Source organism: Callithrix jacchus, chromosome 7 (genome assembly GCF_049354715.1).
Source record: "Callithrix jacchus isolate 240 chromosome 7, calJac240_pri, whole genome shotgun sequence".
Classification (NCBI taxonomy): Eukaryota; Metazoa; Chordata; class Mammalia; order Primates; family Cebidae; genus Callithrix; species Callithrix jacchus.
In genome coordinates this window covers 145,979,601-146,007,453 of record NC_133508.1, presented here as the reverse complement: position 1 = coordinate 146,007,453, position 27,853 = coordinate 145,979,601, and the positions used below count along the sequence as shown (strand labels likewise).

General features: G+C 34.5%; 1 protein-coding gene and 1 long non-coding RNA gene across 9 annotated transcripts in view; one reads left to right on the top strand and one right to left on the bottom strand.

Annotated features, from left to right (window-relative positions):
* Nucleotides 1-1,691, top strand: part of LOC118143070 (uncharacterized) — a 140,901-nt gene extending 139,210 nt beyond the window's left edge. Inside the window, exon 10 of the long non-coding RNA XR_013520305.1 lies at nt 21-1,691. This is a non-coding gene — a long non-coding RNA (uncharacterized LOC118143070). The remainder of the gene's footprint in view (nt 1-20) is intronic.
* AGL (amylo-alpha-1,6-glucosidase and 4-alpha-glucanotransferase) overlaps nt 1-27,853 on the bottom strand; it is a 70,239-nt gene that overhangs the window by 26,046 nt on the left and 16,340 nt on the right. For all 8 annotated transcript variants that reach the window (XR_013520297.1, XR_013520296.1, XM_017969330.4 and 5 more), the window contains exons 6-25: nt 23,730-23,911; nt 23,442-23,553; nt 19,906-20,029; nt 19,460-19,562; nt 19,264-19,361; nt 18,168-18,307; nt 16,624-16,811; nt 14,806-14,929; nt 14,071-14,234; nt 13,712-13,813; nt 13,443-13,598; nt 13,181-13,331; nt 10,584-10,708; nt 10,375-10,487; nt 10,124-10,258; nt 6,688-6,818; nt 2,793-2,929; nt 2,407-2,540; nt 1,548-1,723; nt 603-705 (exon numbers count right to left, since the gene is read on the bottom strand). Coding sequence is in view for 6 of the 8 variants with exons in the window: in XM_017969330.4 (XP_017824819.2) it covers nt 603-705; nt 1,548-1,723; nt 2,407-2,540; nt 2,793-2,929; nt 6,688-6,818; nt 10,124-10,258; nt 10,375-10,487; nt 10,584-10,708; nt 13,181-13,331; nt 13,443-13,598; nt 13,712-13,813; nt 14,071-14,234; nt 14,806-14,929; nt 16,624-16,811; nt 18,168-18,307; nt 19,264-19,361; nt 19,460-19,562; nt 19,906-20,029; nt 23,442-23,553; nt 23,730-23,911 (2,698 nt within the window). In the remaining 2 variants the exon portion in view is untranslated. The remainder of the gene's footprint in view (nt 1-602; nt 706-1,547; nt 1,724-2,406; nt 2,541-2,792; nt 2,930-6,687; nt 6,819-10,123; nt 10,259-10,374; nt 10,488-10,583; nt 10,709-13,180; nt 13,332-13,442; nt 13,599-13,711; nt 13,814-14,070; nt 14,235-14,805; nt 14,930-16,623; nt 16,812-18,167; nt 18,308-19,263; nt 19,362-19,459; nt 19,563-19,905; nt 20,030-23,441; nt 23,554-23,729; nt 23,912-27,853) is intronic.

The following is a 27,853-nucleotide window of genomic DNA, read 5'->3' as shown; positions in this document are numbered from 1 at the left end:
CTACTCTCTCTATTCTCCAGCTTTGGATTTGGGAGGTCTGGCATATGGACCAAGAATCTGCATTTCTAACAAGCCCTCAGGTGAGAGTGATGAGTGGAACTGATGTGTGGAAGGCACTTTGAGTGGCACTGCTGTAGCACTTTCCTTTTGACCTCCAATAAGTTCATTCATATTTTTGTGACATAAGAAAATAACATTTTAAGTCTAGAAAACATAAAATTAGAGATTATAAGGTTTTACAACAAATAGAGGAAAACTTGATATAATTCTATAAGATTCAGAAAAAGAACTAGCAATGCATTCATTATAGAAGGCATAAAAAGGTTATAACATTTTTAGTTTTGTTGAAATAAATTAGCTAATGCTAAAGATAACCTGACTTGTAATATGAAGGACTAGAACTTAGTGACTTTCAAAGGTTTTCACTCCTTTGAAATTCTATGATCCTAATAAAGTGAACATATACAAAGTAAAATAAAAACACCTAAAAAAAATACAGCTCCCAAATGTTGAGAATAGATGTCTAAGAAGGAAAGTTTGAAGAGCATATAAAAGACATTCAGACACAAACTCGCAGTGCAACACTTCAGAGGATCTCCTACCTGGCTTCTACATAGCGTCCAGTAATCAGCAGTATACCTCTAAGTGCAATAAAAGTATCTCTTCCCCAGCAGCGGAAAATACCAGAAGAAAAATGAGGTAAGCCTAACAGAAAACACAACAAAGTAATATGTTAATCATAATAATATACACAATTATAGAACTGAAACAGTGTTTTATGAATGTTTCATGAATATTTTTAATGGAAAGGTAATTTTCATTTAAGTTGTTGGGTATCACTAAGTCTTTTTATTTGGTCTAAGTAGCTGCAAATTTAAGGGTAAAAAGAGGGAACTGCACAGATAATACTATTTCTTTCTTCCTGTAATTTGATGTTTTTCAGTTTAGTTTGGAAAGTTCTAAACTTCAGTGGCCTCAAATACTAAGTAGTTCCTAGAAATATGCTTGAAATACACTAAAAAGAAAACAAAAGCCTGTCCTTTAGCCTATTTTGCTTACTTGAATTTGTCATGTGGGTTTTAAATCTACTTGGAATAAAGGATGCCAATAAATATTGTTGAAAGGATTTGATTGCAATTAGATACATCATAAAAATTATTTAACATCTGTTTTGTTTTATAACTTGTAGGGATCTTTACATGATCTCCTGATAGTAACGAGGTCAGGATTATTTTTTTAAATTGGGGAAAAATATAGAAAAGAGGATAGTAAAATTAATTTGATTTTAAAAAACACAAAATGTCAAAAGTTGGAAAAAATAGAAACTTGAAGAATCAAAAACACACAAAAATGCCTGGTGCACAGTTATAATTAAACAGTGAGCATGATTATTATTTTTATGAGAGAATATCTATGAAATGTACTAAGTGGTAAAATAAAATCTTGAGTAACATTACAATCTTTTAAAAAAATAATCATTTTCCTAGAACTTTTCCTCTGTGAATACTATTGATTTACATATTTTAACCTTGTACATAATTCCTTACCTGCAGCTAGAGAAACACAGCATTGCTCCTTTTCTTTTGTGATCTCATTTAGCCTATAAGGTACATCCATAAGTGCAGGTGAAAGAATTGGCAGGCAAGGGAATTTTCCTACTCCACACATTTGAACTGAACCCAATGAAAGGTGTTTCACAAAAGTTGAACCATTCTGAACAAAGCTGTAATAAAAGTGATGGAATTTATTACTTGTAGAAATACAACAATTTTTAGTAGTTTTATTTTACTTGATTTCTTTCCTTCAAATGATTTTTCTATATAAATCTGTAACAATGGTAATATTAGTTAAAATTTCTTAAAATTTGGTTAGATTTCAAAACTGCTTTCATTTCACCCATTATTTTGGCTGGCCTACAGTCCACAGATGGTTGTAAAACAAATGGTAGAAATGAAGTTTTGTTCTTCTGCAATTATGTCCTAATCAATTTTATGGCTCTCACTAGTATACTTAAATTTGCAGTTTTGTTTTAGGGAATTCAACACTAAAGGCAAATTTCATTCATAATAAGTGGAATATTTTTTCTCTTAATTGATGAAAAATTAGAAAAATTGTGATGTATATTTCAGAAATTTCATTAACTCAAGTCAATGAATACATAGAAACAATATAAAACAATATTCTTATCAATATGTATTATTAGATTTTAGAACAGGTTTTATAATATTCAAGTTTGTTTTTGTATGCTACACAGACTAAACGATGCTAATAAATTTACTATCCACCTACAAGCCTTTTCAGCTCTATGACAATTCATGGTTTGGTTTTTTAAGAATATTTATGAAGTGACTCTGTATATAGTTTCTACACAAACATGCCTATTTATTTAAGCTCTGTTGGATGTACCTTGACATCTGCTTCCATGCTATATCCAGAAGAGTGGTATATGCACCAATTAATATAGCATCAAAGTAACATGGGATGAGATAACGTGGGATCTGCTTCAGGTAGAAGAACATAGCCTGCAACCATTTACCAACCTAGAATAAAAATAAAAATAATTTTTAAAGTTAATTTGGTATGTGTACAGGCCAGGTATATTTTTAGAGGTAAATCTAAATATACAACTTTAGTAACCTACAAACCCAATTTCCATTTATTAGAACTGAGAGATGATGAAGAAAGGAGGAAAAATGGTTCTGGCTAGAAAACAATGTAAATATTATATATAACCTGGTAATGTTTCTTATCATGTCCTTGATTTTTAGGAACTATAATACAGCTCTACTTACTTCAGCAATAGCTCCTGATCGTGAAATAAGCCGGTTACTGACATAGTCAATCATCCAATCTCCAGATCTCAAATTATTACAAAAAGGATGCCCCAAGTCATTCTTTGGTCTTATTTCTGCCAATACAGACATTAAACCTGAAAATTCAGAGACATGTAATGCTGTATTATTGGTAATCAATTTGTTCCTATATCCTCTAGTCCCTACTCTGCTAGTCTCTATTCTAGTGATTTGGGGTAAACATGTATTAGAGGCAGACACAAGGGCGGTCCAGTCCACAATGGCACTTAATATAGTTGGAGATAAGTGTGGCAATACTGGCTTGAGCCAAATTACAAAGGCATACTGAAGTGGGTGATTGTCACAAGAGATATAAAGAGCTTTTCAAGATTCATAACTTCTGGGACTGGTCTTATTCTTTTAGATTTTAATGTTATAATAGTCAAGGGTAACTGGTATGGCCTCCCTGCCTAAAGGCATTTCAAGAAAGAAATGTGGGCCGGGTACAATAGCTCATGCCTGGGTGGCTCATCCCAGCACTTTGGGAGGCTGAGGCAGGCGGATCACCTAAGGTCAGGAGTTTGAGACCTGTCTGGCTAACATGGTGAAACCCCGTTTCTACTAAAATTACAAAAAATTAGCTGGGCATGGTGGCACGTGCTTGTACTCCCAGCTACTTGGGAGGCTGAGGCAGGAGAACTGCTTGAACCTGGGAGTTGAAGGTTGCAGTGAGCCAAGATTGTGCCATTCCACTACAGCTTGGGCAACAAGAGCAAACACACACACACACACACACACACACACAGAGAGAGAGAGAAAGAAAGAAAAGTGATAAGCCTGTGTTTTTTCATGTTGAAAACTAGTGGGTTCGTTAATATTCAGGCTAGATTTAAGGAAATCATAGAACTGGTTTCAGAGAGAGCAAGAATATCTATGGAGATAATAAGAATAAAGCATGCTATGGAAGGAATTGTTTAAATTTAACAGGAGGCACTTAGAACTAAGTGAAGAATCAAAGTGAGGGTGTGTATGTGTGTGTGTGTGTGTATACGCTTAATCCTTCTAGTCTTCAATTAGAAGCATTAGAATTTCTCAGATTTTACTGCTTCAATGATACTACCTTAAAAATTATATTGGCATCACTGACTTCATTTAGACTATGTTTATTTATCTATTTATAATTGAATGAATTTTATTATGTATGTAGCATGTTTTGAGAAACTAAAAAATATGTAAATTTAAGATAAACTTCTTTCCCTCAAGGGTCACAATCTGCTTTGGGGAAGCAAGCTTAAAACATAAAGATATTGGGAAACAAGACTAAAAAATAATATTCTACATACGTCCTAGCATTTTCATGGATGGCAGCTAATGCTCGGTAAATGTTGGTCTCACTGTTGAATAATGCAATGACATAAAAACAGTGTTTTAGATACAGATCTGATGATGACCAACGGAATGGAATGATCTGTATATGAGGCAACAAGATTTGAAAAATTGGTTAGCTGGCTTTGTATGTAAGACTTAGTCCTAGAATAGAGTGAAAACTGTGGAAATAAAAAGGATATGGTATACCAAAGAGAATATGAAAAAGAATCCACAAATCATAATGACTGATTGGATATTGAGGATGAAAGGAGCAGATCCAAAACATGACTCCTAGATTCCAACATGACTAGATATACAGTATTATAAGGAGGGAAATACATTTTGTTTAGGGGAAAGAAAGGTCAACAAAGTAGTTAAATCTTATTTAATCTGAGGCTTCTATTAGCAGCCTGCTGGAAACAATTATGTGGGTTACTGAAAATATTAAATGATCAGAGGGAAAAGGGATTGGTATAAAGCAGCAAAAATAAACAGGTAAGGGCAATTCTACTTAGAAGAAGAAGAATTTCATTAGAAAGATAAGGAGAATTAGCAAAGAGCAAAACTTAACTATAAGAAAAACAAAGGCTAGAAAAAGAGCACACAAAAGTTTGGTCTTTTTAACCAACTAGAAGTAGTCTAACAACTCAGAGTGAAAATGAAGTGATTATTTAAATCTGGTAACATATATACATCTTTTTAAAATTAAATTTAATTAACTAATTTTATTTTTTGTTCTGTCACCCAGGCTGGAGGGCAGTGGCATGATCATTGTTTGCTGCAGCTTTGAACCTCTCATGGGTTCAAGTGATCCTCCTGCCCTGGCCTCCCAGAGCATGAGATTACAGGTGGGAGCCACTGTGTCTGGCTCACATACACTTCTTTATTACTCACAGAACAAAACATTTTGTATGAAAAATGAGAATATTTTAGAAAAAAAAACGTAAGTCCAAAACATCTCAAAAAACTTTATTGAGAACCGCTTATGTGCTTAGTTTTGTAGGAGATACAAAAGCTAAAAAAAAGACCCATAAAAAGATAAAACTTAACATTCTTATTTCTCAAGGTATACTGCCTACTTAGTGTGGTTTTTCTTTTCTTTTGTTTTGTTTTTTGTTTTTTGAGACAGAGTCTCACTCTGTTGCCCAGGCTGGAGTGCAATGGCGTGATCTCAGCTCACTGCCACCTCCACCTCCTGGGTTCAAGCAATTCTCCTGCCTCAGCCTCCCAAGTAGCTGGGACTACAAAAGCATGCCACCATGCCTGGCTAATTTTCGTATTTTTAGTAGAGACTAAATATGGGGTTTCACCATGTTGGTCAGGCTGGTCTTGAACTCCTGACCTCGTGATCTGCCCACCTCGGCCTCCCAAAATGCTGGAACTACAGGTGTAAGCCACTGTGCAAGGCCTTAGTGTGGTTTTAAAGCTAACAATTTCCAAGTACTTAGTATGAACTAGGTGTTGTCTAATGTGCTGTTCACATGTATTAACTCATTAATCTTAACCATAATCCCCTGTAGTAGGTACCATTCTGCAGAAGAGAAAACTAAGCCATAGAGCATTTACTTCAGGTTATAAAGCTAGTCAATATAACACAGGAAATCTGGTTTTAAAGCCTGTTTCTTAATCACAATGATAAAGATTCAAAAAATCATTATACTAATTATCCAAATAAGGCAATGTATTTCAAGGGCCAAGTAAGAGGTATAGAAAATAAATGCAATAGGTCTCTGGAGGACAAAGAAATTACTGTAAAAAGCAATAGTTAAAGAAGGTTTTATGACAGATGTAAGAATTATAGTCCTTAAATATGGGTTAGATGAACAAAGAGATAAAGAATTGAACAAAAAGCGTAAGTAGAAAACTATATGAACAAGGAATACAGGTGTGACAAAGCAAATTTCTTAAACATCTAAGGAAATATTACCAACTAGATGAATTAAACTGATAAACATTTAATTCCTTTAACTAATCTTATAGCTACTCTATATTTTACTGTAAGTTATCTTTATAGGATAAAATAAATATGCAACAAAATGTATTTCCAATTATATTTTTTAAAAAGATGAATGGATTATATTTACAGCCTAATCCCACTTGGGGTCCAAACAAGTATATTCTGTTTTTTCTTATATAATAAACCAGGTCAAGAAACATTAATTAAGGTCCAAGTATGCATAAAGAGCTATAAAGACCTTAAGGAAAGACACAGAACTAGTAATTCTAGGTAACATTTGCTGGATAATTACTTTGTGTTACCTTCTGTTTTCAGTGTTTTATGTGAATAATCTCATTAATCCTCATACAAGCCTTCTAAATCAAATAATATTATTCAAATTTTATAGAGGCAGAAATTGGGGCACAGAGAGGTTACATTACTTGCCAAAGGTCAATCAATGAGTAGAAGCAGAGCCATAATTGCAACCCAAGCAGGCATACTCTGAGCCTATACTCTGTGTCTATAAAGAGGACACCAGATGACCCTAAAAGAAAAACATAAAGCTCAGCTATTTTTCTACTTGCTTACCTTGAAGACCTGCATATTTAAGGGCTGACCAGTTTGGTATGTCATAGCACCCTCCACCGTCTTCCTGTTCTTCTGATTCACATCGGTAAAGGATCTGATTTAGCTCAGCCAAAGTTAATTTGGAGGCAATACTAAGAATTGGAAAATAAAGATAACTGGTTAAATATATTGAAGTTTAACTTGTTGTCAATAGAAACAAAAGGAGAAAATCTGAATTCTAATCATAAAATGTCTTAGCAGTCAATGTTTTACAAACTCTGCATTCAAATAAACATTATACTGACACGTACACAAAAAATTCAATTAGAAGCAACATTACTCCCAAACCAAGGAAATAATCAAGTGCCAAACTGCATTGATTAGAATTATGTTGGGAAAATCTTTTGGCTTCTATATCCTTTACCCTATAATTTTGTTTTTTTTTTAACGTTTCTAGTTTGGACTTAATGTTTTCTTTCCTTCCTTCGTTTATTTATTTATGTGTTCTCATCTGATTTCCCTCCTTCATATTCTCCTAAGTGAAACATCAAGAACTTTTTGTGCTAGTTATTGTATACCATAAATACTTATCAGAGAATCACTGAAAGAATAATAAAAAGTCAAAGTTAACCACCTAGGAAATCACGTGCTCTCTGCCTTTATATTTCCCTCCAAGTCCCTTTCCTTCTCTTCTCTAAGGTTGCACTGCCCCTCAGCTTGTTTATTCAGGAAACCAGGATTTTCTCAGCTTAAGATGCTTCCTGATAACTGTCAGAGAGAAGACTATCATGACCTTGATTTCCCTTTGTTTGGTTAGCAGTAAGACGGTATAACTGACCACACTTGAATACATCTGAAACTGTATTTTCTTGTGCTTCTATAATAGATGCTCAGGTAATTTCATTTTACATGACTGCCATTTTATGTGAACATATATCCTCTTGAATGTACATCCTTCTTTCTCTTTTAGTTCTGGCTCAATTTAGAAAATCATTGTCTTCTGTGCTTTGTTCTCTCCATCTCAGCCTCCCTCCTTACAGCTAGTTTGTGAGTCAAGCCTGAGTCAAATCACTCAGAAGCCTCAGTATCAACTCCATTCTAGGGCAGTATTTTTCGACACATAGACAGTGGACTCCTGGCCTAAAAAATTACCTGGGGATCTTATAAAACTAAACATTTCTTGGCCTTGCTCCAAAATAATCTGAGCAGGTCTGAGGAGGAACATGCATTTTACAAGCAGTCCATCGAACACAAAACTGCTTCACAGATTTTTTGGTTAAGAATACAACTACTTTATTAAGAATAGTTTGAATTAAGAGTTAATATCCTTAATAATAAAACATCTTATAAAATAACAAAAAAAGCTGAACACAATAGCAAAATGGGGTAATACATAAAACAACACTTCAAAAAATAAATACAAATGGCAAATGAACGAAATAATTTAGCTTAACTAATATTTAAATTATATGAGTTGCTATTTTTAACTATTTTATATTTACCAGTTTCACTAGTAACAGCTAACACTTATCAATCACTATGTGTTAAACTGTTGTGTTTTATTCAAGTAATCCCCACAGCTCTGTAAGAAAGGTGCTATAATTATGTCTATTATAAACTGTCAAAGGTCCCTTTTTTTTTTTTTTTTTTTTTTTTTTTAAGAGACAGGGTCTTGCTCTGTTGCTCAGGCTGGAGAGCAGTGGCACAATCATGGTGCATTGCAGCCTTGACCTTCTGGGCTCAACTGATGCTGATGCTACTACCTCAGCTTCCTGAGTATCTGTGACCACAGGTGCATGCCATCACCCCCAGCTAATTTTTAAAAAGTGTTTTGTAGAGACAGGGTTTCACTATGTTGCCCAGGCTGGTCTTGAACTTCTGGGCTCAAGAAATCCTCCCACCTCAGCCTCACAAAGTGCTGAGATTATAGGAGTGAACCATTGCATCCCACCAGGTCTTACTTCTTATAGCTAATAAGAGTCTGAAATGCAATTCAAACCCTGCTAGTCTGGTTCTATACTCCATGCCCTTAAACACTACATAATAATAATATATACTCAGGATTGGTAATGATGGAAACTCTTGCATAGAGCTGAAAGTATTAATATCTTTCTGGAGGGAATTTGGCAGTATGTATTAAGAGCCTCAAATATATGGATATAGTCTAACCCAGCAGTCTCTCACCTTTTTGTCACCAGGGACTGGTTGTACGAAAGACACTTTTTCCCAGACTGGGGGTTGGGGAGCTGGTTTGGGGATGATTCAAGCACATTACATTTATTGGGTACTTTATTTCTACTATTATTACATTGTAATATATAGTGAAATAATTACACAACTCACCATAATGTGGAATGAGTGGGACTCTAAGCTTGTTTTCCTGCAACTAGACAGTCCCAGCTGGGGGTGATGGGAGACAGTGACAGATCATCAGGCATTAAGATTCTCACAGGGAGCATGCAATCTAGGTCCCTGGCATGGACAGTTCTCAGGAGGGTTTGCCACCTTGTGAGACTCTAATGCATCCACTGATCTGACAGGAGGTGGAGTTCAGACAGTAATGTGAGTGATGGGAGCAGCTGTAAATACAGATAAAGCTCACCTGCGACTCACCTCCTGCTGTGCGGCCTGTTTCCTAACAGGCCATGGATCAGTACTGTGTCTGTGGCCCCGAGGCTGGGGACCCCTCGTCTAACCCAAACATTCAATTTCTGAAAATTCATACTAGTACTAACGATGGCAAACTATTAGCATTTACTATGTGCCAGGCATTGTATTAAGGGCTTTATATGTGTTATCCTACTTAATTCTTACAAAACCTATGAGGTAGCTACTGTTAATAAGCCCCATTTTCTAGATGGGAGACTGAGATGATGAAAGTTCTAAATAAATTATCCAAGATCATACTGACAGTAATGAAGCTAAAGTTAAATCCAGGTCTAAACTTCAAAACCCATATTCTTCTATAGTATGCAGTAACATCTAGTAAGGGAACAACTAAGGATTGATGTAAAGATGAATGTAGGAAGACATAAATAATAGGGAATAATTAGAAGCAATCTAGATGGCCAAAAATGAAAACTGTTTTAAATAAATTATGGTAAAGTAATTAGAATAAAAAATAATGTAGAATAAAAAATGACATGGTAGAGTAAGAGATAAGCAACTTAGTCTCAGATACTTCAGATAAATTGTGTGTGTGTATAGAGATGCATATGTGTGTGTATGCATGCACGTAGGCATGCGTGTATCTATATCTATAGAGAGTGTGCATACAGGCACACACAAATTATAAAGCAATTAGGTAAAATGTAACAATAGGTGTTGCTGACACTGCTGGTCCTTGGACCATGCTTTGAATAGCAAGAATACAGAGGATCCTTAAAACTGCTTAATTCAGTCTAGTGGTAACTTACTTATTAAAGTGGCAAATCTCTATCAAATAAGGCATACTTACGAAGCAAAAGGAATTTTTAATATAGGGTCTGAATTGTCAACGGCTAGGCTCCCAGATTTAAAGTGAGGACTGAATTGTGTCAGATGATTTCGAAGAATTCCAACAGCAACTTGTGCATGTGGATCAAGACTAACTCTGAAAATGTTAATAAAAAATGGTTAATTTTGGGGGGTAATTTATTCAAATTTAGCAGGATATGCAAACAATTTTAAATATAAGTAAAGTTAACAGCTTGAGCTCCATTTTCATACCTGAATATAATAACACTCCCTGGAGACAAGTTTTCAAATTCTATTTCTTGAATATATTCATTGGGCCCTTTTGTGGCAACTCCAGCTTGTTTAACAATTTTACTTTCATTAAGCTTGAAAAAAAAATGGCATTAAAAAAATCAGTTCAACAAGCAGTTCTAATGTTCTTAAAATGCCTAACATAGTAGTAAGATGAGAGTACCAAATACCTGAATATGTTCTCTAATTTCTACTGTGATATCTGGCATTCCATTGATTGAATTCTCATCCTTCCTATAAGGTTTCACATTTCTCTCAATAGTTCTAGCTTCAAGAACTACTTCTTCAATTTTGCCTAGGAATATATAAAAACATTTTAACAAAATTTCACATGGAATCATCCGAAATTAGGAAGGCTAAAGTGGTTTCAAATCGTTTAACTTAAAGTTGAAACTAAAATATCAGTAAAATTTTTTAAAATGTCTGAAAGTAGATGATTCTACCCAAGGTACATTTTCACAGTTTTTTAAAAAAAATTACAACTTAGTTAACAAAGCTTTTTTTGAAATAGGAACTTATCTAAATAATACCTTAGCTCTGAGGAACAACTTCCTAATTTTGAGCAGAGAAAGCAGATCACTTGAAAGGCTTATATTTTTTTAAAAATTGGAATTTTTCAGATACAAAAAAAAATGCTAAAAACCCAGGTTCTACTTCCTCAAAGAAAAATTTACAAATACAAGTAAAGCCTATGTGTATCTGTCCTATTAAGGTTGTTGCTCTAATTTTTCTCTATTATAATGTTGCAATAAATATTCTTGTGCATATCTTCAAATGGAAATGTACGAAAAATTCCCAGATATATACCTAGGAATAGAATTGCTGGGTCAATGGGTTATATAACATTTCAACCTCACTTTAAATTACTTAAGCTTTAAATCATTAATCTGGCAATAGGTAACAAAACTTTTTGACCCAGGAATTCTACCTCTGTAAATATATACTAAGAAAATTGTTTAAAAGAAAAAAATTATCCTTAGTGCATATTTAAAACTTAATAACACTTCTAAACACACTAAAGAATATGTAAAAGGAAATAAAAACATTTAACAAAATAAAAATCACAATTTTGTGGACAAGTGAGAATGTTTTAAGTGACTGGGCTGGGCATGGTGGCTCACGCCTGTAATCCCAGCACTTTGGGAGGCTGAGGCGGGTGGATCACGAGGTCAAGAGATCAACACCATCCTGGTCAACGTGGTGAAACTCTGTCTCTACTAAAAATACAAAAAATTAGCTGGGCATGGTGGCATGTGCCTGTAATCCCAGCTACTCAGGAGGCTGTGGCAGGAGAATTGTCTGAACCCAGGAGGCGGAGGTTGCAGTGACCCGAGATCGCGCCATTGCACTCCAGCCTGGGTAACGAGTGAAACTCTGTCTCAAAAAAAAAAAAAAGAATGATCAGTGACCAAAACAAAACCTGAGATGACATTTTGCATAGTGATTGTTGTCCTATAAAACGAAATACATACATTAGCAAAGAGCAGATGAGGATAGTGAACATAAATTTGTGAACAATTAAAGAAACTTTTAGATATTTAGGTTGATAATTTTTAAAAACAGGAACTATGAGTACTCAGCAACTAGCAACCAACACAGAATATGATTTTTATGGGAATTTTCATTTGCTCAATCAACAAACTTTGACAGCTGCTGCATATACAGGAGCATGCTCTGCTACAGCATACCATATAAGTTAAGAAAATTAAAATAGACATATCCAGAAAAAATTCAAGTAATATTAAGGACATAGCTCAGGGATGTATTTTATAATTTTATATTTGACTCTCTATGCCAAAGGAGTATATATAGAGTATAATTAGTCTATGTTCAGAAGAAAGAGAGATCACTGAACAAAGGAGGTGTCACTTTAGACCTTGAAAGATCCAGACAATTCACCCAGTATTTGGGGAGAAGTAAAAATACCTGTTTGTTTGAAATAGCGGACTGACATAGGGCTAGATGAGGATGGATTATGAGAAGCTTAAATATAAGGTTAGGTTATTTTCCATGTTAGTTTACATATTTGTATGTATATTTGTGCATATACACACACAAAGACATACTTACACATATATACATGTACATAGATATACACTAACACAAATATATATAAATATTCTTCTGGTAGAAGAGAAATACATGTTCATTTTATTCAAATTAGGAACTATGTTAAAATATAAACAAAAATATTTCACAACTCAAAAAATGTTAACATTTGGAAGTATTTCTGTCTAGGTTTTGTTCCACGCAGTAAAAATGTAAGTTGCCAAAATTTCTTTCTTTTTTCTTTTTTTTTTTTGAGATAGGGTCTCATTCTATCACCTAGGCCAGAGTGCAGTGGTGGGATCTGAACTCACTGCAACCACTGCCTCCTGGCCTCAGGTGATCCTCCCAGCTCAGCCTCAGGAGTAGCTGAGACTACAGGCATGAACCACCATGCCCACCTAATTTTTTGTACTTTTTTTGGTAGAGACAGGGTTTTATTAAAGTGCTGAGGCTGGTCTTGAACTCCTGAGCTAAATGATCCGCCTGCCTCAGCCTCCTGAAGTGTTGGGATTACAGGTGAGTCATCATGCCTGGCCAAGTTACCAAAAATGTTTAATTCTTTTTCTTAAGTACAACCACAGTAGCACTGCGTTATAATATATATGATATATACATTACGTGTATATATCATATATATATGATATATACCATAACATTACAATATAATTTAATATAATGATATAATACAAATACAATAACAATTTTTAGATTGCATTACCAGGGATGCACATTTGAGGCACTTCCTTGCTATAAAATGAAGTCTTGGGATTCCTGAAAGCAGTTCTAGATACAGCCACAACAGACTGATGGATGCTAGGTGAGTGTCTTGTTACTGCCACAATGTCTTCATCAACTTGATCCACGTACACCTGAGAAGCAGAAAGAACAACTAGATTAGCTCTCAAACTGGAAATCAGTGCTCAAACTGGAAAGACTTACTCTGAAATTGAACCTGAAGAACAAATGTAATTATTTCTTGCCTGAATAAAACCCTTGGCTCCAAGCTCCTGATGAAGTTTATTGATAGCACACCTGGCTGCAATAATTCCGCTTTGGAAATTAACTTCACCTGGATTTGAAGGCAATGCTTCAGGATTCCATTTAGTGTAAAAACGTTCTTCAGAAACCACTGAAATCTGGACAAAGGTAAAATTTAACATGAATACATTTTAATTACAGTAAGTTTTTTTAATAAAAATGCACAAAGTTTTTAGCCATGTAGGTTTTAAAAAACAACATATAAACAAACCTGATGAGGCACTAATTCATCATAGCCTCTTGTACTTCCACTAGCACAACATGCCATAGAAACAATTGTAGTACTTGGAAGAGCATCATACACTGATCTATGCTAGAAGACAACAACAAAGCAAAAGTTTATTTCCTTTCAAATGCAAAGTGCCATTCTACAGCATAATGAAGTAAAAGGATAATTATATAAATAAATTCATAAGGTAAATTGATTTGCTTTTAAACAATTAAAACATTCTGAAAATTATGTACTATAAATCAGTTATAAATCTGACACTATTTTGAGGTACATGGATATGATTGTGACCAAGAGAGTTAAATATCAAAATAAGTACATGAAAAAGATTACGTGCTTACCACAATTGGACACTCATTATCATGGGTAATATCCATAAATAGGGCATGTGCAATAGCTGGCATTAAAGGCCTCAAACAGGGCTGAACAAAGGATCCAACAGGTTCTCCTCCATATCGGTAAACTAATCTGCCCTCTTCATGACTATTATATGCACTCATTGCCTCTGCAGAGAATTACAGAATATTTCAACAATCCTCATTATTTATGTCCAGGAAGAGGTTAGATTTCTTACCATGAATGATTTTCAAAATAAATACATCAATATTATAAAAAATAAAACTGCTTTAGTAATTTAAACAAATGTCTACAAAAAACTTTTCCCCATAACTTAACTGGAGAAATGACACATGTAAGGAAAAGGGAACATATATTGTTTACTGGGATGTAAGCTCTACAAAATTGATTATAACACACATAAACATTAAACCATATCTCCCAGTAGAAAATGAAAAACCGGTTGGCATATTTTCAACAACAAAAAAATGGTTTTGTTAGTGAGTCTTCAGTTCATCCTACTGGGTTTTCAATTTGAAATGAAGTATCTTATCCCAAAGTAGAAATTTATACTGATAAAAATAGACTGAGTAATATTAGAACATGTCATACAAACTATTTAAAAGAACATTAACTGTGTTAAAAAATTATTAAGCATTGCATATGAAGCTATGAAATCCTTTAATCTACTTAAACAAAAGCTAAAGTTTTAGATGGGAAATACACTCCAACAAGCCTACCTCTTATTAAGGAACTAATGCCCAGTCTAGTAACAAAGATATTGTCCAGATCTTCACTTCCTGTGAACAGTTCAGCTACTACATATAAATTGGGTTGCAAATTCCTAGCAGCATCCAACATGTACTGTAAAAAGCACAGTGACAAATGTAACAAATAAATGTAACAGAAAAGAGAAAGAGAAAAGCAAGATAAAAGGAAGGAAGGAGACAAAAGGAGGCCTGGATTTGACATAGAAAAATATGCAGCAAGATAAAATGGAAATTCAAAAATTTCCAAATAAAATTTCACTGTACATATATAAGAAAATATCAAGAACACCAAAACACATAGAAACAAGAGAACTTACAAAGAGAAGAAAACAGTTAAAAAGGAAGATTAGATTTTGCAAAGATATGAGACACCAGAGTGGAAAAGAAGAAGAAAAATGTTAGTGTCATATTACTAAATGTAAATCATAACACTGCAATTCTGTTAGGCTTTCCCCTTGTTTTTTATTTGTTTATTTTTAATACCTTTAATCAGACTTAATTCCCAGGTGGTTGACTAAATAATTATTCATAAATTCCCCAATGGTGAATTACTTAGCTGTTGGAACGGTAGGTCTGTCTGACCAGACTGAAGCCAGTTTCTCCTACAGATGATACAACTCTTAAAAACTCTTACACCTTACAATTTCCACTTGTGTGATTTACATTTAAAACTGGTGCTGTCTAGCTGAGAATCAGGAAATAATGGTTTATAATAAAAAATCAAATTAGTTCCTGTTAAACATAAACATTTGCACAAAAGTTAATAAAATACTTGAAATTCTATCAGGTAACAAGTAGAATCCTAGAAGATTTTGTAATTTAAAATTAAGTACATTAAGTTAGAACATTCTTTTCTGCTATGTAACGATCTTAGAGGTATATATATATATTTTTGCTGTTCCTAAAAGCACAATAAAATAAAGCCCTGTCATTTTTTGGACCTAAACAATGTTCTACCAGCTTAACTTCTGTTTACTAGATCCCTCCAAATCAAATCAATTTTTCATCACAGGACTTGAAACATATACATTATAATACTTCTTTCATATTAGAGAATAGATATTTTTCAGATAAGAACACATTTCCAAAGAACACCTAAGTGACACTTGTTACTAGGAAGTTATGAAAGATCTTATAAGCAGTGTTACTGTAGGGTTTCTAAAAATAATAAATTTAAAAAATCTTATGAGCAGGATGAAAATTATGAGTTTAATTACCAAGTTGTATTAGAGAGAAGGTAATACTGTAAGTATTAGCACTGTTCAGAAGTTACGGTAAAGAGCCCAAAGAGGAACAGACAATGTTTATGTTTACAATTATATTTTAATAAATAATTTAAAAAAAATTAAATCGATGAGGCTAGACTGGCTTCAATATGCTATAATGTTAAGGTTTAAATAGCCACTATAATATGTAATAAGCTATTCACCTTCACAGTCACTTCTAATACATATTAAAAGCAGCCTAAAAACAAGAAAAATTAACATTTTATGTTTTACAATAGCAATATGGTTGTGCTCCATATTATCAGAAACAGTATGATCAACTTCCCTAAATTAAAATTTTTAAATTAACTAGTTAAATATTTCATAGCCCAGTATTCCATAACAACTGCATCAGAAGATTGTTACAATTATGCAAACTATGCAACAGTGTTAAATACTACCACCAAACCAATGGTGGTATCCATCTAGCAAAAGGAAACGTTTACCTGCATAGTCTACTTAAGGAAAGCTAGAAAGAATGCTGAATTTCTTTTCTTAATGTAGATAAATTGTTTTTCTGTACCTCAGCTACATGAAGAGGTGTTGAGTGGCAGTTATCAAGACGTACTCCCTGGAAATAAGTTGCAGTTATTTCAGTGTATTTTTTCATGTGTGCCCAGAGATAAGGACAGTCCTCTGGTTTATTCCCATAGCGTAATTTAACACTGTCTCCCCAGCAAATAAGTTCTCTCCTCAAGTAAACGTCTGAACCTGTCAAGAAAAGAGATTGCTTTCAATGGTTCAAGAAATAAAATGAAAACAATTACTTCAAGAAAACACTGTGGTTTTTAAATTGGTTTAATCATTTCTGCCACAAATGATATATTGGTTAAAATTATATCTAAAGTGGTATGAGATAAAGTTTTAAAAAATTAATAATAATTTCTCATAGCTATTCTGTAAAAATTCTAGCTTATAGTTTCTTCTAAAAATTTGTCCTCAATTTCAAAAACCAAAGTGACTTCATAAGGGAAAACAGAAATGTTAATATCATAGGTCTTTTAAAATTATAGTTCTATCAAAAACTTTTTTTTTTTTTGAGACGGAGTTTCACTCTTGTTACCCAGGTTGGACTGCAATGGCTCGATCTTGGCTCACTGCAACCTCCACCTCCTGGGTTCAGGCAATTCTCCTGCCTCAGCCTCCTGAGTAGCTGGGATTACAGGCACATGCCACCATGCCCAGCTAATTTTTTGTATCTTTAGTAGAGGCTGGGTTTTACCACGTTGACCAGGATGGTCTCGATCCCCTGACGTGGTGATCCACCCGCCTCAGCCTCCCAAAGTGCTGGGATTACAGGCATGAGCCACCGCGCCCGGCCCTACCGAAAACATTTAAAGCTCCATCTTCACCCTTCTACTTATTTTTGCCAACAGCTTATATTAAATCCATGCATACGGCAGAATGGCTTGTTTTCATTTAGAATGGCTAGAAAAAAGAGGGCAGAGACACTTAAACCCAAATTTATACTCTTAAAAAAAACCGTAAGATTTATGAATTAATTTTATTGTCACAAAAATAGACTCCTAGTTTTAAAAAATGTTAAAAAATAAATATATCAATGGGCCCCTACAACATTCTTCCTGGTAATGAAACAGCTATAGAAAAACAAGACACTAAGAGTGAGGGGGGACCTAAAACCATTAGGTTCTAGTTTAATTGCCACTGAAATATCTTAATACCTCTGGCCAATGAGTGAAAATATCTCCTACAGCAATGTAATTGTAATAGCTGTGGTTTCAAACTTGTTTGTAAAAATGCAATAATATTCTGTCCAAATAAGAGCTTATGTAGACCCACAATATAGAAAACAGATACATGAAAGCTATTCTGTTAGAGAAGAAAAGACGTAGGAAGGCAAAGGAGATGAAAGAAGATTAACTTGTTTGTTTGTTTTTCTTTCTCCATGTTTTTTTTCTCAAATTGGATGTACCTCTGGTACCTTTATGGTGAAATAGTTTAAAAACCAATAGACTAATGGGAAAGAAAATCTATAAAGCAGATTTTATTTTGACCTTGCCATGAACTATTCTTTCTCTATCCACAGAGAAGTTAAAAGTGATATACCTGGTTCAGCAAAGTTTCGAAGAGGATCATCTCCCATTACCCATCCATTGTGGGCCATCAGAAAACAAGCTTTATTTGGGAGATGAATCATAGATTCTTCCATGGAGAAGTCCATTTCTTCAAATGGGAAAGTAAAATATCTATGGAAATATAATTAAGTATTAAATCCATACAAAGAAACTTCTTGGAGAGTGAATTTGCAATATTAAAACTAAACTTCTTTTATAATGAATAAAATTAGTTTGATGTCATTTATAGAAAAAAACTTCAATAAAGGTCAAAAATCTTCAATAGGCTTTTTGAGTAAAGCTAGTGGGGTGTAAGGGACAGGGATTTAACACAACAGCATATCTGGCTAACATTTTAAATAATTTTTAAAACCTCATAAAATTATTTTTAAAAATCATCAAGGTGGCAGATTGTGGTTTCTCCCACCTGTAATCCCAGAACTGTGGAAGGCCAAGGCGGCGGATCACCAGCCTGGCCAAGATGGGGAAATCCCACCTCTACTAAAACTACAAAAATTAGCTGGGCGTGGTGGCGCACACCTGTAGTCCTGGCTCCTTGTGAGGCTGAGGCAGGAGAATCACTTGAACCCAGGAGGCGGAGGTTGCAGTGAGCTGAGATCACACTACTGCACTCCAGCCTGGGCAACAGAGCGAGACTGATTCTCAATAATAATAATAATTGAGGCACTGAGCATTGATGTTACTTTGCAGACTTTTTTAAAAAAGACTCTAAGATATGCAAAGGCTTTTACTGCACTCTAGTTGCCCAACTGACGCTTCAAATCACTTATTAAGGAGCTAGATGCTTGCTTAATTTGATTAATATTGAATTTATTACTAGGTATGCAGTCCTCCAAAAACATTGTAAATAATAACTATAATTGATTCATACTGATGACAGTTTCTCTAACAAAATATTTGCCTAACTAAATAGTTAATATTAAGCCTATGTCCAAATCAAAATTTCTATTTCAATTTAAGAAATGTACTGAAGTCACATGTTAAACAAAACATTTAGGTTAATTTCAAAAGTAAAATACTATTTTCAATTGTCAGCTATCAATAAGAAGAAAACAAAAATGCAACACCTGGTAACTAACGGATGCTTTCTAGTGACAGGTCCTAGTTTTGGGCCATGGCCAGCCAGTCGTTCATAAAACACATTTCCCAAAAGACAGTTAACTGCCTGAAAAACATTAAATTGTGTTAGATCATCATCATCAAGACAACAACAAAATAGTACTAAGATACAAAGAAAAGCAGCAGTTCAAAAATAAGTAAAACCTGTTCTTGATGATAGTTAATGAGTTGATGCCTCTCTGAATTTAATTCCTCAATTCTCTTACGAAACCAATTACAGCATTCTTCAATTGCTGCTGGCCCATTGCTAGAGCAGATAGAGAAATGCAGATATAGTATTTAATGGCTTTACAGATTCTACATTTAAACATTTTCTAACAAGGGTCACAGAAACCTTAAATATATTCATCAGGATTTTAATTATGGCTGATGATGTTTTTCAATTGTAGAAATTTTTATATACACGTATAGGAACAAGGCCCACACATAGAAAAAGTGGGACAATGTCATGTGCTGAAACAGTAGAATTATGGTGAATTACTTTATTTCATTTTCTACTAAGCATTTTTAATAAGTAGTATGAAAATCATACTAGCCATAAAGGTTTGTAAGTATTATTATTTATTTCACAGAAAATACACATTACATACTCATGTGGTATAAAAGTTGCTAGTGCAATGTTCATATCTACAGTACAGCCAAACCGTCTGTATTCAGGATCTTGAATAATCTTAAGATGTTGGTTTGGATCAGACTTGGTTACTCTCCTATTTCCTAAAAGAAAGAAAAGATGTATCTTAAATGCAAATATTTACAAAGAGATTATAACTGTCACTAATTTCTAATTTTTGGCCTACAATTTTTCATTGAAAATAAAACAAGTATTTTTTTCACAAGTATTCTCCTACCTCCTCCCCTTCCCATCTTTCTGTATGTGCATGCGCACACACACACACACACCCGGACAGGTGTGGGGGAGAAAGATACAGAGAGACAAAATCACATAAAAGAAAGACACAGGATTCCTATCATTTCAATCCCAGCCCCAGTTTTCTGCCTAAATCAGCATTCACTTGATTGACAGATTGATTGATTGAGCACATTAAGGACCTTAGTGGAACCCGTTTTCCTCCCAGGTGCTACGAAATATTCTAACCTCAGGAGTTCTTTTTCAAGATTGCTTTCGAAGTTCGCTGCCGAAAGTCTTATTATAACAACCTGACTTTCTTTGTATTCTCTAAAAGAAGCACACAGGTTTGCTTTAATACTTTTTTTTCCCTTTTCTACATTCTACATTTCTACAACTACATTCCTTAGATAATAATTTAAAAATTAAAAAGGAAATAAATAGTTTTGGGGGAAATTTTTACTCTTCTTTGTAATAAAATCAAGAATTGGTACAGGATTGTCTCCACTGAACTTGATTCTATGTTAACTAATTAATTTATATCTGGCTTATTCTAAAGAGACTTTGAAATGGCTTATAAAAACACAAACAAGATAACATAAAATAATGGGTTTCCATAGTGTAGTGATTATTACGTCCACCTCACAAAACAGCATAAAATATAAATCAATTCTTAAAGTTCAGTTTCTAGGGCTGGGCACGGTGGCTCAAGCCTGTAATCCCAGAACTTTGGGAGGCCGAGGCGGGTGGATAATGAGATCAAGAGATCGAGACCATCCTGGTCAACATGGTGAAACCCCATCTCTACTAAAAATACAAAAAATTAGCTGGGCATGGTGGCGCGTGGCTGTAATCCCAGCTACTCAGGAGGCTGAGGCAGGAGAATTGCCTGAACCCAGGAGGCGGAGGTTGGGGTGACCCGAGATCGCGCCATTGCACTCCAGCCTGGGTAACAAGAGAAACTCCATCTCAAAAAAAAAAAAAAAGAAATAAGTTTCTAAAGTTCATCTGGAAGAGTAAATATATGAACACTGCCAAAAAATGTTTGAAAAGAGAAAAATCTATGCCACCAGTATAAACTAATAGACTTTAGTATTGATAGAATAAAGAAGATGGACTAGTGGAAGAGCACAAATAATAGAGGTATATTTTGTATATTACCATACACTGTGAAGTGTTATGGTGGTACTTCAAATCAGTATAAAGAAATGGATTTTCAACTCAATATAATTTTAAAAATCCAAATAAAGTTAAATATCTTCTTTATAAAATATGTAAAAATAAATTTCAGGTATATTAAATATTCAAATGTAAAAATATAAGATTAGAAGAAAAGAGAATGTTGATGGAAGGTCTTTTCTAAGCATAATACGAAATCAGAAGCCATCAGAGATTGAAAAGCTTGACTACAATGAAAAAAAAGTCACTACAAACAAGAGTTAAAAGATCAAGTACATACTAGGAGGATATAGTTGAGGCCTGTGTAATAAGAAATAATCAATAATAATGTCAATATAAAAAAGAGACAAACAACCCAATAGAAAAATCAGGAGAAACATGAACAGGCAATTAATGGAAGAAATACAAATAGTGAATTAATGCATATAAATATACTTAATTCATAAGCAAAGAAATGTAAATTAAAATAAGGTATGCTTTTTCTGATCGACAAACATGATAAAGGTTAATGGTATCCAATGTTAGTGATAATATTAAGTTGGTATAACTTGCTGTGAAAAGAAATTTATTATATTTGAAATCTGTACACCTTTTTGACTCATTAATTCCATGTTTAATATAATTTATCCTTCAGATTGACCCATATAAGTAAGTAACAGGGATGAATTTTCTGCAGTACAGCTTATGAGACTGGAGGTGTACCTAGGGTAAGGGCTTTGTTCTGTTTACCACTGAATTCTCATGCCTGGGGGAATGTCTAGCACATAGTAGTAGGTGGTTCAATAAATATGCATTGAATGAATAAATGAAAAAAGAAAAAACTGGAAACAGCCTATCAAAAAGACTAGTTAAATAAATTCAAGTCCTTTAAAAATAAGATATTGCTATATAGGGGTTAAAAGAACTAATTATCTATAGTAAATTGATATTGTCAACTAAAAGAACAAGTTGTTGACAGTTTATGTTCTAGTCCTATTTGCATGTGTAAAAAATAAAAAATATAAAACGTATGTACATACATATATAGAATTACATAAAATTATATATATAATTGAATTTTTTTTCAAAAAGAGTCTTAAATACAAGAAACAATATGTAGTAGCTGAGATGTAGGGTTTTGGGAGAGAGGAGGAGGTCATACATTCTATTTTGTTACACATTTGAACTATTGGGTTTTTTCTCTTTTCAATAATCACATATTATTTCATGTAAATAATGCAGCTTATTGTGGGGAGGGAAGATAGAGGCCCTTTAGTAAAATGAAACAGGAAGAAAAGTTAATATTAAAAATTCCTGTATTAAAGTTTTATACAATTGCAGAAGTTGATGTGTGAATCTGACTGAGCATCCTAAAGCTTCAAAGGCACTATTTCTGGGTCCTACCTTAGTTCTGTTTTATGGAAGACAAAAAAAGTCTTTAAGATCTTCCCAAGATCCTTACTGCTAGGTTGTCCTATGTGAAATACAGATAGATTCTTAATAATCCTTTTCAATTTGTCTCCTACAAACTCTACCTTCTAATTTCACCTTTTTTCCCTATCCTATTTTGTTGGAAGGGCGCATTAACTTCTTGATTAATTATGTCCTTAACAGAAGACTCATTTATTTACCTTTTGTTATCTTGCCAATATCTGGCTTCAGTATCACTAGTGGTTAAGTGGCCTTAATAGAGTGGGCAGAATCAGCTGGAAGCCACCCTATATCAGTCAAGATTCTTACTATAGACAACAGTAGACTATCACATCTCCCAGTTTCAAAACTTGTTTTGAGCCTTTCTCAGCTGAAATAACCTGTTCTACCTACTTCCCATTGATACATTTAACAACTATGTACTGGGTTCCACAATATTTTGAGCTTTCTATGGAACTGTCAGTAAGATACAGTACCCAGGGGAAATAATTGTGTTATGTATTATTATGACATGTCCTTAGACGTCTCTGTTAACTCCCAGCTTACAGAATAAGTTTTAGAATATAAAAAATAATACAAATATCATACAATGACATATTTAATAATGACGTTCCCCAAAAGAGTTTTCCCTTAATAAGCAATGTTAAATTTCTTAAAGTTGATAGGAACATTCCAGTGTATATTCTTTACCTTGTGTAAGAAGTCTTCTAAATTGCTCAACTGCTTTGTTGATATCTACTTGGAAAAATTCCCAGAGTTTAAGCTTCGGAAAAATATCTTCCCAAATTATCTTTCGGATGGACTGAAAAATGTCAATAGTTAAAAAATACATATATACATATATTTATTTAAAATCATTTCACCAAATACTGTTTATCATATTAAAATCTAGATTCTAAGTAATTTTCAACCATATATTTAACAGGTACTTTAGAAACTTTTCCTGTTTTAGTGTGGTACTCTTCTGTACATACTGACATTCATGTGATGATCATTTTCAATCAAAGCAGGTATTCCTTTTTCTTTGTATTTCCCTTCTGCAACATCAAGGGAGAAATGCCAGAGTGCTCTGTCTAAGATCCAGGCAGGTTTTAAGTGTGGAGAATTCACAAGATTATAGGCACATTCTGGATGTTCCTGGATCCATTTACTATTAGCAGCTGAAGGAAAAAGGAGACACAAAGGAAAATCTCATAATTAAATTGAAACTGTATCTATGTTTAGAGGTGAAATAAAATATAAACATATGCCACTCATTATTTTCTATGTTAGACATCAATATTTTAGAATGATATCATCATGGGAAAAATTATTTCTTCGGTTACAGTATCTTATCCACTTCACCATATATATATTTTTTTAACTTTAATTCTGCTTAGAAAATCATGATGAAACAAAAAGCACCTCTCTCATAGGTAACACTTTTGTGTGGCTAATCTTAAAACGTCAATGAAATATGTTGTTTTGATAAACTGGATAAAAGCAAGGCTGAGAAAGTGCTAAAAGAAATATGCTCAAGGAATACAAATGTAGCTTATATTTTGGAATCAGGAGTTTGGCAAAAGTATTCCAAATATTTACAATATGGAAGATAATTTGTTTTGGCCAGGCATGGTGGCTCATACCTATAAACCCAGCACTTTGTCGGAGTGGAGGTAGAAGGATAGCCTACAGGAATGCAAGACCAGCTTGGGTAACAGTGAGACCTCATATCTATGTATTTTTAAAGAGATAATTTGTTTTAATTTTAAAACAAATGAAAGTTATATGGAATTTGATCTTTAAAATGGACTAATTCTCCCTGAATTCATATTAAAGAGCATGAGTGATTAGTGTACATAAAATAACAAATAATAACAATTATTGAATATTTACCACATAGTAGAAATTATTCTAAGCAGTTAAATATACTAATTTATCATTCCTCACTTCCTACCACACAAATTAGGACATACTGTTATGTTCCTTTAACAATGAGGAACTGAAGCACAGACAGTTAAGTAACTCAGCCAAAGTCAGTCAGGAATCAACTTGGTCAAGTCCCTCTTTAGAAAATGCAATCTTTACAACATTGCTCTGCTACTGAAATCAATGTGCTCATGCTTCATTTACTTAGCTGAGCACCCTTATATAATTTTAGAATCATTATTATTTCTAGTGTCAGTCATTGATTTAGTAAATTATTTATTTACTTAAGTATTTAGTCATATCCATAATAAACACTCAGATGAAGACAGGCTACATAATAAGGAACAGAGATGTTGTAATAAAGGTTAAATTGGTAATTCTCAAAATTTGCATCAAGGTAGTTCCTCTGAGATTCACCATCACAATCACTGAAATTCAAGTTATTTTTTAAAAAGACAAAATGAAGTAATAACTTATATCCAATTAGAATTTCCACTTATAAAGAATAAATACTGGGGCTAGGTGCAGTGGCTCACACCTGTCATCCCAGCACTTTGGGAGGCCAAGGAGGGAATATCACTTGAGCCCAGGAGTTTTAGACCAGCCTGGGCAACATAGTGAGACCTCATTTCTACAAAAATTTTAAAAAATTAGGTGAGCATGGTGGCATATGCCTAAAGTCCCAGCTACTCAAGAGGCTAAGGTGGGAGGATTACTTGAGCCCAGTAAGTGGAGGCTGCAGTGAAATGAGACTGTGCCACTGCACTACAGCCTGGATGACAGAATGAGACCCTGTCTCAAAAATAAATAAAGAAATAAAGAATAATAAATAACAGCGCTGCCCTCACTCATTATTTTTGAGACAGGGTCTTTCTTTGTCACCCAGGCTGGAGCACAGTGGTGCAATCACAGTTCACTGCAGCCTTGAACTCTTGAGCTCAAGTGATCCTCCTGCCTCAGCCTCTCAAGTAGTCAAGACTACAAGTGTATGCCAACACACCCAGCTAATTAAACAAATGTGTGTGTGTGTGTGTGTGTGTGTGTATGCATGTATTTTTGAGACAGAGTCTTGCTCTGTCACTCAGGCTGGAGTGCAGTGGCATGATCTCAGCTCACTGTAACCTCCCGGGTTTAAGCGATTCTCTGCCTCCCGGGTTTAAGCGATTCTCCTGCCTCAATCTCCCTAGTAGCTAGAATTACAGGTGCCTACCACCATGCCTGGCTAGTTTTTGTATTTTTAGCAGAGACAGGGTTTCAACATGTTGTCCAGGCTGGTCTCAAACTCCTAACCTCAAGTGATCCACCTGCCTCGGCCTCCCAAAGTGCTGGGATTACAGGCGTGAGCCACCATGCCCAGCCTTAAAAATATTTTTTGTAGAGATCAGGTCTCACTATATTGAGCAAGCTGGTCTCAAACTCCTGGCTCAAGTGATCCTCTTGCATTTGGCTTCCCACAGTGGTGGTATTACAGGTGTGAGTCACTGCACCTGGTCCCCAATTTTTAAAACAGCAAAATCCTAAAACTGTTTCTTTTCTCAATATTTTGAAACACAAATCAACTGTAAAATGAAAGAATTCTAAACAATAGGTAATGAAAGTATTTTTTTCTAATTTTACATGAAAGAATAGTCAAATTCCAAACTGTTTTTTAACACATATCTACATTAAAAAATAAATATGGACTTCTGGAGTGATAACAGTAAGAAACTCAATAAACACTGTCCCCAGCAAAACAATTTAATTGGTGAAAATAATTTTAAAAACAATTATTTAGTCCCTGGAAATTATCTTAGGGCATTCAGCATAAGGAGAAGCATTTATTTAAGATAAGAACAGCAAGAGTCTTGACTAAGACCTTTACCAGGCAAATTGGGTTCCCAGTATTCCTGGCCTGCTAAATCTGGGAAAGGATGATGGCTTTGCAAGTAGGGGCTGAGTGGAGGAAGGGAGATTTTTCTCCACCTGCCTACTTGGAACAGAAATTTTGCAACATGGCTGGGCACAGTGGCTCATGCCTGTAATCCCAGCACTTTGGGAGGCTGAGGCAGGTGGATTACCTGAGGTCAGGAGTTCGAGACCAACCTGGCAAATATGGCAAGCATCCATCTCTACTAAATATACAAAAATTAGCCAGGCATGGTGGCTCATACCCGTAATCCCAGCTACTAGGGAGGTTGAGGCATGAGAATCTCTTGAACCTGGGAGGTGGAGGCTGCAGTGAGCCAAGACTGTGCCACTGCACTCCAGCCTGGGCAACAAAGCAAGACTCTGTCTCAAAAAAAAAAAAAAAAAAAAAAAAAGAGAACTTCTGCAACACAGGGCCAGTGGGGAGGAATTAGAAACACCCATAGACTGCACCTCTTATGGTGAAACTACAACCCCAGGCTGGGAGTTGGGAGGAATATCTCCCTCTTGGCCACACCCACCAGGAGTAGAGCACCTGTGTTACAGCTTCTGTAACAGAGGGATTTGTGTAAGACAATGGAGCAGGTCTTGTTTCAATCACCACACACTCATTTTCTTACTAAGATTTAGTAGATTTTCAGATGTTTCTCCATATACTAAATATCGTTTGGACAATTTCCAGGGGACTTAAGTGATTGTCTTAAAATAATTTTCACCAGTTAGGGTTGTTTCATTGCACAGAGTGTGTGAAGCCTTCACATAACCATTCCGGAAGTTGAATTCTGCTGGATAATACTTTTTTTTTTAAAAGAAAATTTGTTTCACAGAAAAGATATTATGATTTGTAACACTTTTCAAATAAGGCTGTGGCAAGGTTTACTTCTTTTACATTGCACAGAGTCTCTCAAATGTTTCAGAAATATAGTCTGTGGCAGAGATTACTCCTGTAGTCCAAATTTTATTCTCTCTTTCTTTAGTAATAAAATTCCCAAGGTTCAACTTTATACATAGCTGACAAACTCAAGACTACATTGCAGGTCTCCTTTAAGGTAGCTATGGCAAGAGACAAAATCCTGTGTGATGTAATGTGAACACAGTAATATCTACCATACCCTAAAACACTGCCCTTTCCCCATTTCCACCGTGGTAGCAGGAACTGGAACAGCCATATTTGACTAAGAGTTTGAAGCAAAGTGTTAGAGTACTGCAGAGCAACATGAGAGAAAGAAGCATTCCCTATCACCACTGAACTATCATTCTCATCCTGGAATGCCTATCTAATCTTCTGT